The following is a 14,285-nucleotide window of genomic DNA, read 5'->3' as shown; positions in this document are numbered from 1 at the left end:
TTATTACCTCAGCATTGGTTGCGAGCTGTTCTCTTCTAAATAAGTTTATTCATCTGTTGTAGCTCCTATGTCAATGTCCTATAGTACATTTTTCGTTGATACTAAGTCTAGAAGTCCAGCCGTCCCGTGCACTCAAATTGGCGGATGGGGATAAATTCAAATAGAAAAACTAGCGCGGGAACGAACGTGGAACCGATTAAAAGGCCACATCACGATTTTGTATGCACTTTGCACTCATGAAGGCACAGACTATCCTACGGGTGCTTTATTTTTTAAGATTATTCAAAGGTGCCTTATAATTAAGGTGATTTCGCTGCTTTTTTTATTTGTTGTCGCAATTACCTAGTTGATTTTCGTTTTATCTTTAGAACACAAAACTCAATAATGAGTCTAGTTATGTAACTATATCAACTAACCGGTGGAACGAATTGTAGGTATGTTTTTTACAAACACAGAGCATCTAAGTCGGAGTAGCCAGATGATTGAATATTCATCCGTTGATCAACAATGATAGATTCCATCAGCGGCCGGTATGTGGCATCACATTTCATATAATAAGACTTCAATACATCGCACCGTGAAATTTGTGGATACAAAAACTTAACTAACTATAACGTGTGAATCGTATTAAAAAGCTGTTTAGTCATTCCACTTCATAAACGGGTGGCATTGTATTTGACGTGATTAAATTTCAACTATTGGGACACCGTTATGCCGATGATTATGAACAGATAATATGAACCTTTTGATAATCCGCCAAATAGATTACAATTGCAAAATAGTCTTTCCTTATCTAATACTTATATCCGTTAACATTAAAATAAGTGATATAATTACTTTTTCGAAATTTGTTTGTTATGTTTTGTTTTGTAACATAGATAATGTAAAATTATTTAAATATTCTAAAAACAATTTCTCATGTGTCAAAGACATTTTTATTAAAGACTTTATATTATGATATTATTACAAAACATATATATATATATATTATAGTCTCAGGCAATCTGTACCTAGGCTGTGATAAAGGAAAGCCAGGTAATTCTTATTGAACCGACACGTAGTACCGTTAAAGTAAGTAATTTTGTTCAATTGTCTCGCAAAGCGAAGCCGGCCAATAAACAATCGCTCATATTGAATGAAAGGAAATGTCTGTCTGGAAATTAGTCCGGTAACAAGAGAAAACCTTTACGAGCCAGCTGTTTATTATATTTCAATGTTTAAAACTGCTTTAGCGGCCTAGTAACTGTCTAATGTATTTAACGTGTAACTTATAAGTGATTTTTTGTCATCCTGTATGACATGTTCTTTTATACATAGTTATACAATACTTCGTACTTTTAATCTTATAATAAAAAAATAAATGTTGCCGAGGGATTTTGCTCAAAATTTATAAAAAACGTAATAATTATATTCAAATCCAATTCAAATTCGAGTTTCCGAAATTTACAGAAATAAAAGGAGACGTATAATCCTATTTCAAAACGCATTTCACATACAAATACCTTATTTCAAGTAAAGTACTCGCATTATACCGGCTGGTTCGCATTTAAATTATTCCAGCGGATCGTTTATAGGCCATAACCGAATTTGGGAATTAGCAATAAAACAACATTTGATAGGGGCAGGCGCGGGCGGTGCAATTTGAATGTTTCGCCCGTTTCAGACTCATTGGTTTGCGATACGCGTGCACCAGAAGCCTACAGCCCCTCGCCTCTTCATCTAGACACCACAATATTATGTACCTTATATCTATTGTAAAATATGATCTATTTTGTTGCTATATATAATAAACAACGACTATAAAAAAGCAAAACTATTAGCGTGTTATAATCGTCGAATGATAATCCTTACCCTTATTTTTTTTACTGGTATTAATTTTTTTACTAGTAGTTGTCGACATATATGGATACAAAGCCCTCATACATAAGTATCATAATGTCACTGACTCTTCATCTGTTGTAGGACTGCTGCTGTTTTAAGTCATAAATTACTTATTAATAGACTTGTCATTTCCATACACAATCTGTGAGAACAAACAGCGTGTTACGATGTTTTAATAATATCAACATTCTGAATTCCATTTACAGCTTGAAACTTGGTTGTTCTATGGAAAATTTATATGTCGTTTCGATATGTTAGTGAATAAACTTTACAATTTTTTTTATGTTGTAACAAGTATGATAATTTCTAATGTAACAAGACATCTGGTTTAGTTTTTTAATTTTTATTTAATATGTATATTTAAAATATATTTTGCTGATCACTTCAATTATTTATCCTAATATCATGAATAAGAGAACGGTCTCGATATCATTTAGTTTCAAGTAAGGTAATCAGCTTCAAACACTTGTCTTTAACGATTCTAGATAGACACGAATAATGTATAAATATAATTAACCGTCGTGACTATAGACAGAGTTCGCAGCAAACGAGTCGGGAATTGTTTTAAAGAAACTATCCTTTGCAGCGATTTAAATTCCATTACACTAGAAATAAAAAGCCAATTTGAACTTTATATCGCTGTTGCTTGTGGACGGTACTGATAATTTCTTAGAAACTATTAAACTAATCTAGATAACTTGCTAGTTAATTTTGTTTCGCCTTTGTATTTTTAGCTTTTGAAATTTTTATATAGGAACTGACGATATGTTTTTTTTGAGTCTTTCTTTTTTTCATATTCATAGATTAATAATTAATAATTCAATTTATAGTTATTATAAGTACAGACTAAACAAGATTAATGAATGAACAATTAAAGGACTGCTCTGAACTAATAATAATTTATGAGTTATTTCATGAAATATATCAGTTAAAAACATATTTAATTATGCTAGTATTTTATAACTATTATAATATTTTTAAACTAATCACAAAGCCATTTGATACAGAGGGACAAAACTACTCAAAGTATTAATACAGTTTGCAGTTTGCTTTAAAAAAGGATCAGTACTATATATTAAATACAATATAAATCTAAGTATAGATGTACATATATATACAATTTGTAATGTTATAATGTTTATTTGCAATGATAGCCGCTGGGCCGCGCCAGAGAGACAGCCGGCCGTCACATGTCTGTCAGTTCAGCTCATTGAACTCATTGCACAATTGGAACTCCTTCCCTCCACCTCGGACCTAAGCACCGAGACAATCATTGTTATTACACCCTCAGGTTGAAAACCACTTGCAATTGCTTTCTATAAAGATGCGATAGGTGTATATCGGTTTTGATTGCTATAACAATTTCTTTGAACAAAGTATTACGTTTTATATAAAGAAATAGAATCGTTACGTAATTAAATTATTTTATATGACTAATAAAATAACCTAAACAAACTAAAATCAATACTGAAATCATCGTTCCTTAGATAGACACAAATAATTATCACAGAGTTCATAATTAACCTAATATGTTATCTTGTAATCAATATCATGGTTTATTGATTAGGAAAGAAATTAAACATTTCGTAATATATGTCTGCTAAGTTTATATTAAGCGAGAAATTAACATTTTTACACCATTGTTCCGTAAACTGTTATCCATTCATAATGTTATTAAATTTATTATTATTTCTGTTTGCTATATCTTCTTCTTTGAGTACAGTTATCAAAGCGCCATTAGCTCCTTTATATCTAAAAGATCAGTTATTCCAAGAATATGATCATATAAACAGCCAGACGGTATGGCTAGATCATTTTAAGGATTTTACAAATCTCATAGATTCAGAGAAATTATTAGGGACCTTAATTACGTTTATTAACGATTCAGAAGTGATGAGGTTTGTTGGTTTTTTGATAAGTCCCAAGTTTAAAGAAATTATTTGGGATATAGAAGATACGGAAGAATTTCAAGAGGTAAATGATCAGTAAATTAACATTCACTAATTAGTTATGTATATTAATATATTTTTAAATTATCATAATATGAGCGTATTCTTAATATATTATACCTTTAAGGGTTCTTTTTCTTGTTGTTTTGCTGCTTTATGATGGAGTCGTAATTTTTCATTTTATTTTATTTTAGGCCTATGCGTTTTTAGAAGAAAAAGGCTACGACCTGCGACTCGTGATTGATGCGATTAATTCAGACTTAAATTTGCCTCCTTTTCAACCGAAGCCTAATGAAAGGTATGAAAATGGGGTATCTGCCTTCCTAGCTGCAGCTATGGGCTCTCTGCCGATCGATGATATGAAAACGCTATTCAAAAATAAATTAGAAAATAATACTGAATTTAGGGGTCTGGTTGAAGTAGTGAGCTCGTCGGAATTCAAAGATATTTTACAAAGGATGTTAAGAAATGCAAAGTTTTCTGAATTCAAAAATACATTCGAGAGTTATGGAGTCGACTTTGAATTCGTTTGCGAAATACTTAAGGAAGTTTTTACCGATTATGACCCCATCTTTTGTGTTTAATAATTTGTAAATGAATTAACCGGAACGTATCCTTAATTGGTTACTGACAAGTTACATATTATTTAAATGAGTCTATTGTATCCTTTGTGTAGTCGTTTTTATATTGTGTAAGATAATAAATGCAAGCGAGGAGCTTAAACTGCAAGTTTCAATTTTCGTCAATGTTATCGTGTTAAGTATAGCCAGTTCGAAATTGGTTGTCTATGTCGTTAGTAGTTAGCTGAACTCATTACAGAAGTCGTTTATACTACACCCAGCCCAGAGTGGAGCCGCAGACCCGAAATAACCGATCATGTCTAATACTTGTTAAGTATTCGGGGTTCCGTATGATTGCTCGTCAAAAGTGAATTCACAATTATATGACATTTTATAACAAATATAATCCTACTAGATGTTAATTTTTGTTTCAATATTGCGATTCTTTTTCGTTTTTATAAAATATAATATATCAATATGCTATAAATAGAACTTGAAGAGCCTTACATTCAAATTATATTATGTTACAGACAGACTAAAACACTTCAGAGAACCCTAACAATAACTGTTTCAAAAACAAATTAATTTCTAAAACACGCAATACCACCACTATTAACTTTCATAAATGAGTTGTGTTTCCTGATACTTTCATATTACCGACTTTGTGGTTAAACACAGTTTTAAATGCAATTCTTATTAAGATACTTATCGCCACGTTATTGTTTGTAGGGAATTTTTATTGTTATGTTTTTATTCTATTTGACACTTCAATTATACTTTATCTAAAAGAAGTATTATGATCTATTTTATAAACTTTTCTTTACTTTGAGTTTTATTGAAATAGTAAATGATGTGATATTAATATTGTGTTAGTAAATTTTGTATTTGTTTACTGAATTACTTCTTTCATAGAAATAAGGAATAGTTTTATCAATATGTTTCGTTCAGCGGAAGTATGAAGATAATTTCTGCGCACCCTGCTGTGATAAGTGAAGGCTGCCTCCAGGAAGTGGGCTCGTGTGTTGCTCTGCATCGCTTCCTATCTGTTGTTACATCCGTTTCCGATCATCTCATGATGTTACCGCCCCCTCCGTACAATGTTTTTCTAAGTATCATGCTTTGATCTGACAATTTATTCGGTTGTCAATATCAGGAAGACGGCACGCGCTCAAAATCGCCTCAATAAATCTTGTCATTTTAATGTAAATATTAATAGCATTACTTTGCAATAAAAGCTACAAAATTATGCTCATCTAATTTTTTTTCGATAAATACTTAAATTTAAAATTATAGGTAGAAATAAAATAATATTAGAGGATTTGTATGATTTCATTGACAAAACAATTTAGCCTTAGAGTGTTGACGTATTAGAAAATATAGTGGAGAGGACATTAGATTATTAATTTGATGCATCGAGATAGTCGCTAAGACTAGTGGGGGTAACATGTGGACAATCTTTCACGCTCATCTGTACTCACCCTTTTATTGATCGACCCTTGTATGTTATAATTGTGTGGATATGGAAGAAAAAAAAATATGTTTATGTCATAATATAAAATATTTCTACAGTGCCAACATATAATTAAAAACTTAATCAAATATATTTTAAAACTGAGATATTAGGATTTTAAAAATATATTTCTAAATAAATGTATGTATATTGTAAGAAAGTATATTTTATTTTTAACAAACTTTAAGTAACATCCATAATAATATTTCCTTTGTTCATTAGAGTCCGAGTGTAGGGGAGCCTGTGCGGGGAAGAGAGCATGAAATTGTCTGCTCACTTCTGTAAATATAATTTCGGCTACAAAAGGACTATAAATGATATACCCGGGGTCGCAGTGCAAGTGCGTCTCCCATTTCTTGTTATACAAATTTGAAAATAGTCCCCTGCTACCATCCACGTACGGTGACAACATTTCTAAATAATTATAATTACGAGTTAAATAATTTTATTTTAATTTATAGCTCAACTGAAGTGATTTATTATCTTTATTATATAAATTTTCATGGAAGTTTAACTCCTAAATTAACTTTTAACCAGAAAACATATTTATTATATTTTTATTTTAATGATTTAATGTTTCTGAATTTTGTTATCAGACTAAATTCACGATAATAAATTATTCTTTTAATTAATTTCTAGCAAGGACCAATTGATTGTTCCAAGTTCAAATTGTCCCAAAATTTATAGCATCACTGTATAAATGCATCAGATTGTGACTAATGGAATCACAGAACAAATAAATTAGAAATATAAATAGTGACACTGTGAAATGCTAATAATAAATTTCTCCATTTTAATAACTGTAACGTTGAGGGGTGCTGGCCTGTTAAGTCAATATAACACTTCCATTACTCCAAATTAAATTCCTCGGGGAGAGCTATGAAGTTTTTGTTCGGGCCCGGAAGAACTCTCTGTGCAATGGCTTCAAAGAAATAAAAAAAAAATCATAAAAAAATAAACTTCAGATTAAATTTTATAAAATATATTTTTATTTATAAAAAAAGCACTAGATTTAAATCCGTAATCCAGCTGCAAGTGTACAAAGCGGGCGTGAAAGATATTAATATTTAAGAGAATTAATCATTATAATCCTCGGTACAAACAAGTCGCCCTCGGGAGTGTGAAGATTATAATGAAGTTGTCATTTTTTAGACTGCAAGGGAGGCTGGAGGAAATCCAAATTGAATCATGCGGCGAGGGAATTGTGCTATTATGTTATTAAACAGAGGAGGGCAGGACCCCGTTCAAGTTATTTTTTATCCGGAGGGCGTCGAGGAGACAGTTAACAGTTTTCACAATAGAATTATGATATAATTTGACACAACAAAGCCGTTTGGCGCGAAGTCTACTGTTAACTTGAATTTATTAAATGAATGCAATGAACGTATTTTAGAATTGGTAATGTTCAGTGAATTATTTTACATCATTGTTGCCATTTGTTTTAAGTTATATTTTTTATTTAATTTTCTATTTATTTTGCGATATATATTACAAATTTAAATGTAAAAATGTTGTTTACATAAACGACGGAGAGTTTTTTTTTTTAATAATTTTATGTTATTGTATTAATTTCGACATATACTGCCTTTCCTTAGAAGAAACACAACAACTGCAGTTAAATATAATGAAATAATCTTTTCTGCAATATAAAACTTTTACCCATTTCTTTAAACAAACAGTTCTCAATAAACCTTCTTATATCCATTATCTAATTCTAAATCACACTCAAAAGAGCTAAGAGTGAAATGAAAGCTTTTATCCATATGTCAGAGAGAGTACTTACAGCGGCTTATTGTCACCCCCGCTAGAGAATTTGATAAAGCGTGTGCGAATATTAACAAAAGGAATATCTTGTTAAATTGATATTGCACTCCGCTCCATGCGAATTCCGACTTTAATTACACCTTTTCGTACTAAGCGTCAGTTATAATTGATTGAAATAAAGCAGCGACTTGCGTCCGTTGGACGGAACAGGCGTGAAATTGTCTCCGTTAGAAAATGTATAATTCAAAGGGGAAGATTAAAATATTATCCATGTTAAGTAAATATTCAAATGAATATTTTCCGTGTTAGACAACAATGAGCTTTCGGAGGGAGGGCGCGTAATTTGATAGATACCTATCTACAAAATGATCGTTCGTTAAGGGACTCCGTCATCATAAATTATAAGTGAGATTTTGGATTTAGATATTATGGCTCTTAAGATTTGCTTTGCCTTGAAATCATTATTATAATGTTTGATTAAACACAACAATAAGGAAAGTGAAAGTGCGTGACATAAAAATATTTAAATAATTTATTTATCATGAAAAATATAATGTATATAATAGGAATAGATTTATTTATATATTTATGTACCAAAAACATGTAATGACTACGATGCACATGGACTCTCTTTAGTAACTGAAGTTGGGAGTTTTTTCCAAATATGTTTTTAAATAATTAAAACTAATGAAAAGGAAACGGGAATATTAATAGAAGTACACGCGACTTAAATCCCAAAAATTTAATTTCACTATATCCATTCTGTTATTAAACGATTTGAATATGCAAACACTTAGCATTTTTATTAATTTTAGCTTTATTAATTGAAGTGTCAAATAATGGATGTAGCGAGTACATTGCTGACAATGTGTCATGTAATACACTTGCGCCCCCGACTCGAGCTCCGCTGGGACTTACCTATTGTTATAATAAAACGCCATCTCGCGGCATTAGTGTACATCCACAGGAAATTAAGTCCACATAAAAAAAATGTTTTAATATTATTGGTTCACGTAAACGATATTTATTCAGTCTTTTTTAAACAGCTATTTGATCGTATAAGACTAACAAGAAAATTATATTTACATAGAGATAATATTTTATATTTATGATAAATTCTAAAAATACGAATAGAGAGTAAATAAGAGCTAACTGTATTGATATTATAATGGTGTTTAAGACATATTTTTTATAGAGTAATAATGACACAACCTGTGTGTATACATGGTGGGGGTGTAACATGTTTATATGTTTATTTTAATACGCGTGTCGTGCGTATAATACGGAATTTATTACGGCACGACCCTCCATCGGATTAATGCGATACGGAAGATTTGAATTCAGAGCATTAACTCGGATTGGTTCATAGTCTACGAAGGACGACCTGTCAAAATGATTCATATTCATACCTCAGTAACAGAACCTTTAAGGAGAAGCTGATCAATATCTCTGACGTATTTAATCAAGATTTTGGAATTTATTTGAGTTTACAGTTATGATTAAATATGTTAGTATAATTATGTTTCCTATCGGCGAGCAATATTGAGGTTACACATAAATAAAATTAAAATTATAAAAAGCATCACTTGTATCAGGTAATATTCTGCAGGTTACACGTTTTAATTCTGTTGGTGTCGATGTTTTCATTGTATGTTTCCTATTTAGTACATGTTTGTTAATATTCGTTCATTTAATAAAATAGTGAAAATAGTAAGCCCATGTACATATGATAACAGTCAATACTGAAGAAATATATCATTCACGACAAATATCTACAAAGCCTATTGTTGTCTTCAGATCTTATTTGACGATTGAAAGCCACGGATGTGCAATGATTTATAACCACTAATAACAAGAAAAACTGGCTGTAATCTATTTTCATTCGTATACAAATCGGTTGAACAGAAAACCATAAAACACCACACACAAAGAATCTTTATGTAAACACAGCATTAAAAAGCGTTATAACTGTTGTTTTAAGTCATTTCGAAAGTCATTAATCAGAAGCATTGTTTGCATTGTATTGAGGCAGACGGTAACTATGATTAGATTTTATTACAAGTGTATAGGCAGCCGGACCTTTAAACGTTGTAAATATAAAGGAAGGGACAATTAAAGAAGCCGGTGATTTTCTTTGAGAACAAATTAAATTAACATGCCTTATTTTCCCGCTTGATCCAAGAGAGACGAATAGTCTAAGTGAAATTTATGTATCGGAATCAAATTCAATTTCGCCTTTGCATTTTTTTTACTTGATTTTTAGAGTCGTATAACTTTAACGTCGGACGTTGAGGTTCTATGGATACGCTGACAAACGAAAAGATTTTTTTTATGACGCATCCATGTTTTTGCCTTATGTATGTTAGATTTTTTTTAATAAATAAATTTAATTTATCTTTTTTAAATCTTTGCTGTTTAATAATCTACATTCCTAATTTTCTTCTACACATTTTTCTATGAAACTTTAAAGTAAACATTCACTATATATTGAGTTAATTTCATTTAAAGCCATGAAATTTGTTTTTCTAAAGGATTTTTCTAATCTTCTTTAGCATCGTTTATATTGATTATAGCGCTCCTCCCTAATTTATATTCAGCAAGAGTTTTTTCATCACGCTCTGTGCTAAATATCGCAATTTGTGTCGTAGTAACGGCGGGGCACTGTCACCTTCGTCTTCTTCTGAAATCTTCTAGATATTTACTATAAAACCTAAATAAATAAAAAACAGACTCTGGTAATGGTTGGTCATTACAATTGTAAGTTGAAGTTTACATAGAACTGTTAAGGATTTATTTTTGTACTATATCTTACATATGTATGTATATATTTATTAAACATTTCCATACAAAAATTTAATATTGTTCGAGATTTCTTGATTTTTCCTTATGAATTAACTATATATATTTCTCTCATTATATTATAATTCCCGTTGACATCATAAATTTTATAACCTGAATTCGGCAATCGAATGGTTTAGCGTCGAAAAACTGTGGCGCCACGGATCAATTAGTTCCAAGTAATAAACAAAGAAAATATGTCCGTTATGAAAAGAATTCGGCTGCCAGCAAATTTCTTTTGATACATCAATCAAAATCATACACATAATGAAATCATCATTTGGGTGGCCATAGAGTGAATGTTTCCGAGAAGTTTAGACGGGCTAAGATGCGCACCCCCATTATCACATTCCTGATTTATTAATTAGAATTTAGATCGCTGCAGATCTAAAGAAGGCGAATATATTTTTGGAAGTTTATCTGAAGACCGGGATACATTACATGAATAATTAAGAATATTTTTGTTTGGTGATGTAGACAGTCCTTTGTATTATTTTTTTGGAATATTGTAATGTTAATTTACTTTAAACGCTATGAGAAAAATCACAAAATATATTTTTCTAATATTCTGTTATGTTCTTAATATTTACATGTACAATTAATATACATGGTCACACTCATAAATTTTTAGTGCTGTGGAACAGTAAAATATCTAATTAAGAGGAAGTACGTAGGTACTAGATAAACATAATTGCATTTCATGTTTTACGAGTACAATGAGCATGGCTGCCATGAATTATTATATGTTAGGTTTAATATGTGCGGCGATAAATACGCTAAATGGTTTGTAATAATTTAACTGTTTCCATATAAAATTTATAGCATTGCATATTATTTTATTCAAATTATTTTATTTAGATACTGAATTTCGAAAACACTATGGTCTCAGTTTTCATAACCAATGCGGTAATTACATTGTGACCTTTAAGTGTATGACTGTTTGCAAGAGTATTGGATATCAAGTATTTAGATTGAATAGTTTCTGCAAGTGTTCCTGTCATGAAATGAAAACGAGTACAATACTGCCGTTTTTCAAGTGGCAGACAAATGGAACTACCAAGGTTTTGCCAAAAACTGCTAGCCCGGGGCTTTACCATATTGTAGGGACCTTGTCACCTCCTCCCGGAGACAGCGAGGAGATCAGTACTACTATAAATGATACGGAAAGTGAAACAATCGTAACGACAGAATTACCATCATCAGTCCAAACTACTGTGGTTGAAAACGTAACGGATGGAGGAAATTCTACTGGTAATCTTACAGGTACCACAGGGAAATAGAATTTAGATTCAAATGATGATATTAAAATAATAAGTGAATGTTTAATAAAATATAAATACTACTTTTATACTATGTGCAAGTAAGTAGTAATAAGAAAAATGAATTGTACATATAATCTGCAGTATAAAAAAATTTATGCACACCACAGAAAATAATAAAAGAAATTAAAGTAATAAATTGTGTTTTTTTTTTAAATGCTTTGAAGTTTTTGAACTGATTTATAGCCACAGTTTTATATTTTTTGTATAAAGATTATTCAATAAGTATAATAATGATTAGTTATGAAAGAAAATTTTGTAATATTTTGGAACGCGAATGTTTAGTATATAATGAATAATTGTTTGAATAATGTAGAAGACTAAAGGTCAGGAGGTTGTGTTTTGTTTAAGTTTATTAAAAGAAGTCGTGGTTGGTGCTAAACGTGTTGTAGATGAAATTCTTTGCCTCAAATCTCAAATATTCTCACACAAGCATGAAATTGTTCATCCCTAGTAATTAGAGCGAAACGCTAAGAAAGAGCTAACTAAGAATTATTTAGTTGGTTTGCGCTTTATGTTACGTGATCATTTTTTACAGTAAATGTTATATCACATTATAAACCTCGTCGATTTAGTCCTCGACGTGGGTCATCTATTTGAAAGCTTCTACATTTTTGGTTGGATGGTTAGAAAATATACTACTTTCGTTACAGCTAACCACATTAAAAATTCATGTGAATGGGAATCTTGTTGTTTGCACTATCAATACATATATTACATTTTTAATCTTTTAATTTTAGTTTTTTTTTTATCTAAATAAATTAAATATTAAAAGCTATTAAGTTAACCACATTCTTATTCTTTTCTTTGTATGACAAAAATCTATACTGATGACCTTACAATTTATAAATTAAAAAATGATAAAAACATATATAGAAGTCGAGTTTTTTTTATTCCAAGTAAACTTTTCTTATCTTTTTACAAAAAAAAAAAAAAATCTTCGATTTTCACATTCGACTTCGTTATCTCGAGACAACAGATACTGTTGTTATTGAAATAATCGCAACGAAAATAGCTATATGTTTGGTAATAATGTTCATTTATAATATTTGAATCAATAATGAAACCTTAAACGAACATAATCAATCATTTTATTTAAGATTATCAGTATAATAAATACTTCATTTAAAAGTAAGATTATTTAATTTATTTTTACGAACTTAAATTTCACAGTCCTATACTGGTAATTTCATTTAATTACATTAAAAGCGACGTTATAATTAATCACTCTTAAAATGGAGGCTACCATAACTACAGGAATTTTACTTTCTATGTTTACATCACTGGTTTATGCTGATGTGAAATCAACAGTTGGTAAGTTTATTAATCAAATTCAGAAAGTATTAAAACTTTTTATCATATAAAATATTGAACGAATTTTCAATTTTAGTATTTTCTCCGTCCGAGTTGGAGATTAATAGTAAATTGTATAACAGTAAGTATACGTATCCAGTCTAATTTTATATTTTTATTACAAATAAGTATAACTCTCTTTAAATATATTTATTCTCTTAGACTCGATTAAACTCGCTCTACGTTATGGATTCCAACAAACATCGGAATGTAATGATTTCCCAAAGGCCTATATATGTATTCAGAAATGTTTAGATTTAGGGTTTGATACCGCTTATTCGGACAGATATTGTTTTTGTACATGCTATCACAAGAAAGGGAAAGCTAAACATACAACCCGTGCTACCGCTACTAAAACAAAATGGAAACTTGGTGCTCCAAAAACAAAACTACCTGCTTGGGCTTCAACAGCTAAAAATCATACAGAAGTTGAATACATATTAGTAGATGGTAATGCAACCGTACCTACAAATGATAATTCCACATCTGATGGAGGTACTCATGTAACTGACAATTCTACTGGAGTAACTCCTAAAGGCGACAGCAATTCTACAGCAACAGCAATAGATGGAGAGACAGGAACTGGTGGAACAGGAGGGGCACATAATGGTACAACTGTACCAGGTGGTACTAATAATCCACCAGGTAGTGACGGTGCAAATACAGGAGGTGGAGGTGCCGATACAGGTGGTACTAAAAATCCCGGTTCAAATCCACCTAACAGTACACCTGGAGGTACAGAAAAACCAGCTGCTTCCACTTAGAACCTGCTGCGTGTGTAAGATCAATGTCTCAAAATAATAAACCCATTGTATTATTCTTTATTTATTCATATTATTGTTAAATAAATTCATTAATCATTTTAAATATTAAAAATCATTATCATAGTTAAAGATAAAACAAGCAAATGTCAAATAAAGCATTAATAAGTTAATTCTTTAAAAGTACAATATATTTTTTGATATAATTTATTACATTTTTCGTTAAACTAAACAAATCCGTTACACAAAAACGTAGTGCCCTGTGCACAGAATATTTATTGCGACTTACTCTGATAATTATCAATATATCCTGCTTAACGGTGGCATTAGGAAAATATATTCTTTTCTGC

General features: G+C 30.6%; 2 protein-coding genes and 1 long non-coding RNA gene across 3 annotated transcripts; all 3 read left to right on the top strand.

Annotated features, from left to right (window-relative positions):
• The first annotated feature begins 3,516 nt into the window (after nt 1–3,516).
• LOC116779801 (protein G12-like) lies at nt 3,517–5,488 on the top strand. Its single transcript, XM_032674255.2, has 2 exons — nt 3,517–3,855; nt 4,025–5,488. The coding sequence occupies exons 1-2, from the start codon at nt 3,550–3,552 to the stop codon at nt 4,412–4,414; spliced, it is 696 nt and encodes a 231-aa protein (XP_032530146.2). The 5' UTR covers nt 3,517–3,549; the 3' UTR covers nt 4,415–5,488.
• Nucleotides 5,489–11,145: 5,657 nt separating this feature from the next.
• Nucleotides 11,146–11,678, top strand: LOC116779843 (uncharacterized). The gene is made up of 2 exons (XR_004354219.2): nt 11,146–11,285; nt 11,361–11,678. It is a non-coding gene; the product is annotated as an uncharacterized LOC116779843 (long non-coding RNA).
• A 1,281-nt stretch (nt 11,679–12,959) lies between these two features.
• Nucleotides 12,960–13,998, top strand: LOC116779793 (uncharacterized). Its single transcript, XM_032674240.2, has 3 exons — nt 12,960–13,135; nt 13,212–13,256; nt 13,337–13,998. Exons 1-3 carry the CDS (start codon nt 13,057–13,059, stop codon nt 13,936–13,938), a joined length of 726 nt encoding a protein of 241 aa, XP_032530131.2. The 5' UTR covers nt 12,960–13,056; the 3' UTR covers nt 13,939–13,998.
• Nucleotides 13,999–14,285: the final 287 nt, after the last annotated feature.

Source organism: Danaus plexippus, chromosome 2 (genome assembly GCF_018135715.1).
Source record: "Danaus plexippus chromosome 2, MEX_DaPlex, whole genome shotgun sequence".
In the NCBI taxonomy this organism is placed as follows: domain Eukaryota; kingdom Metazoa; phylum Arthropoda; class Insecta; order Lepidoptera; family Nymphalidae; genus Danaus; species Danaus plexippus.
This window is presented reverse-complemented; position numbering and strand designations above follow the sequence as displayed.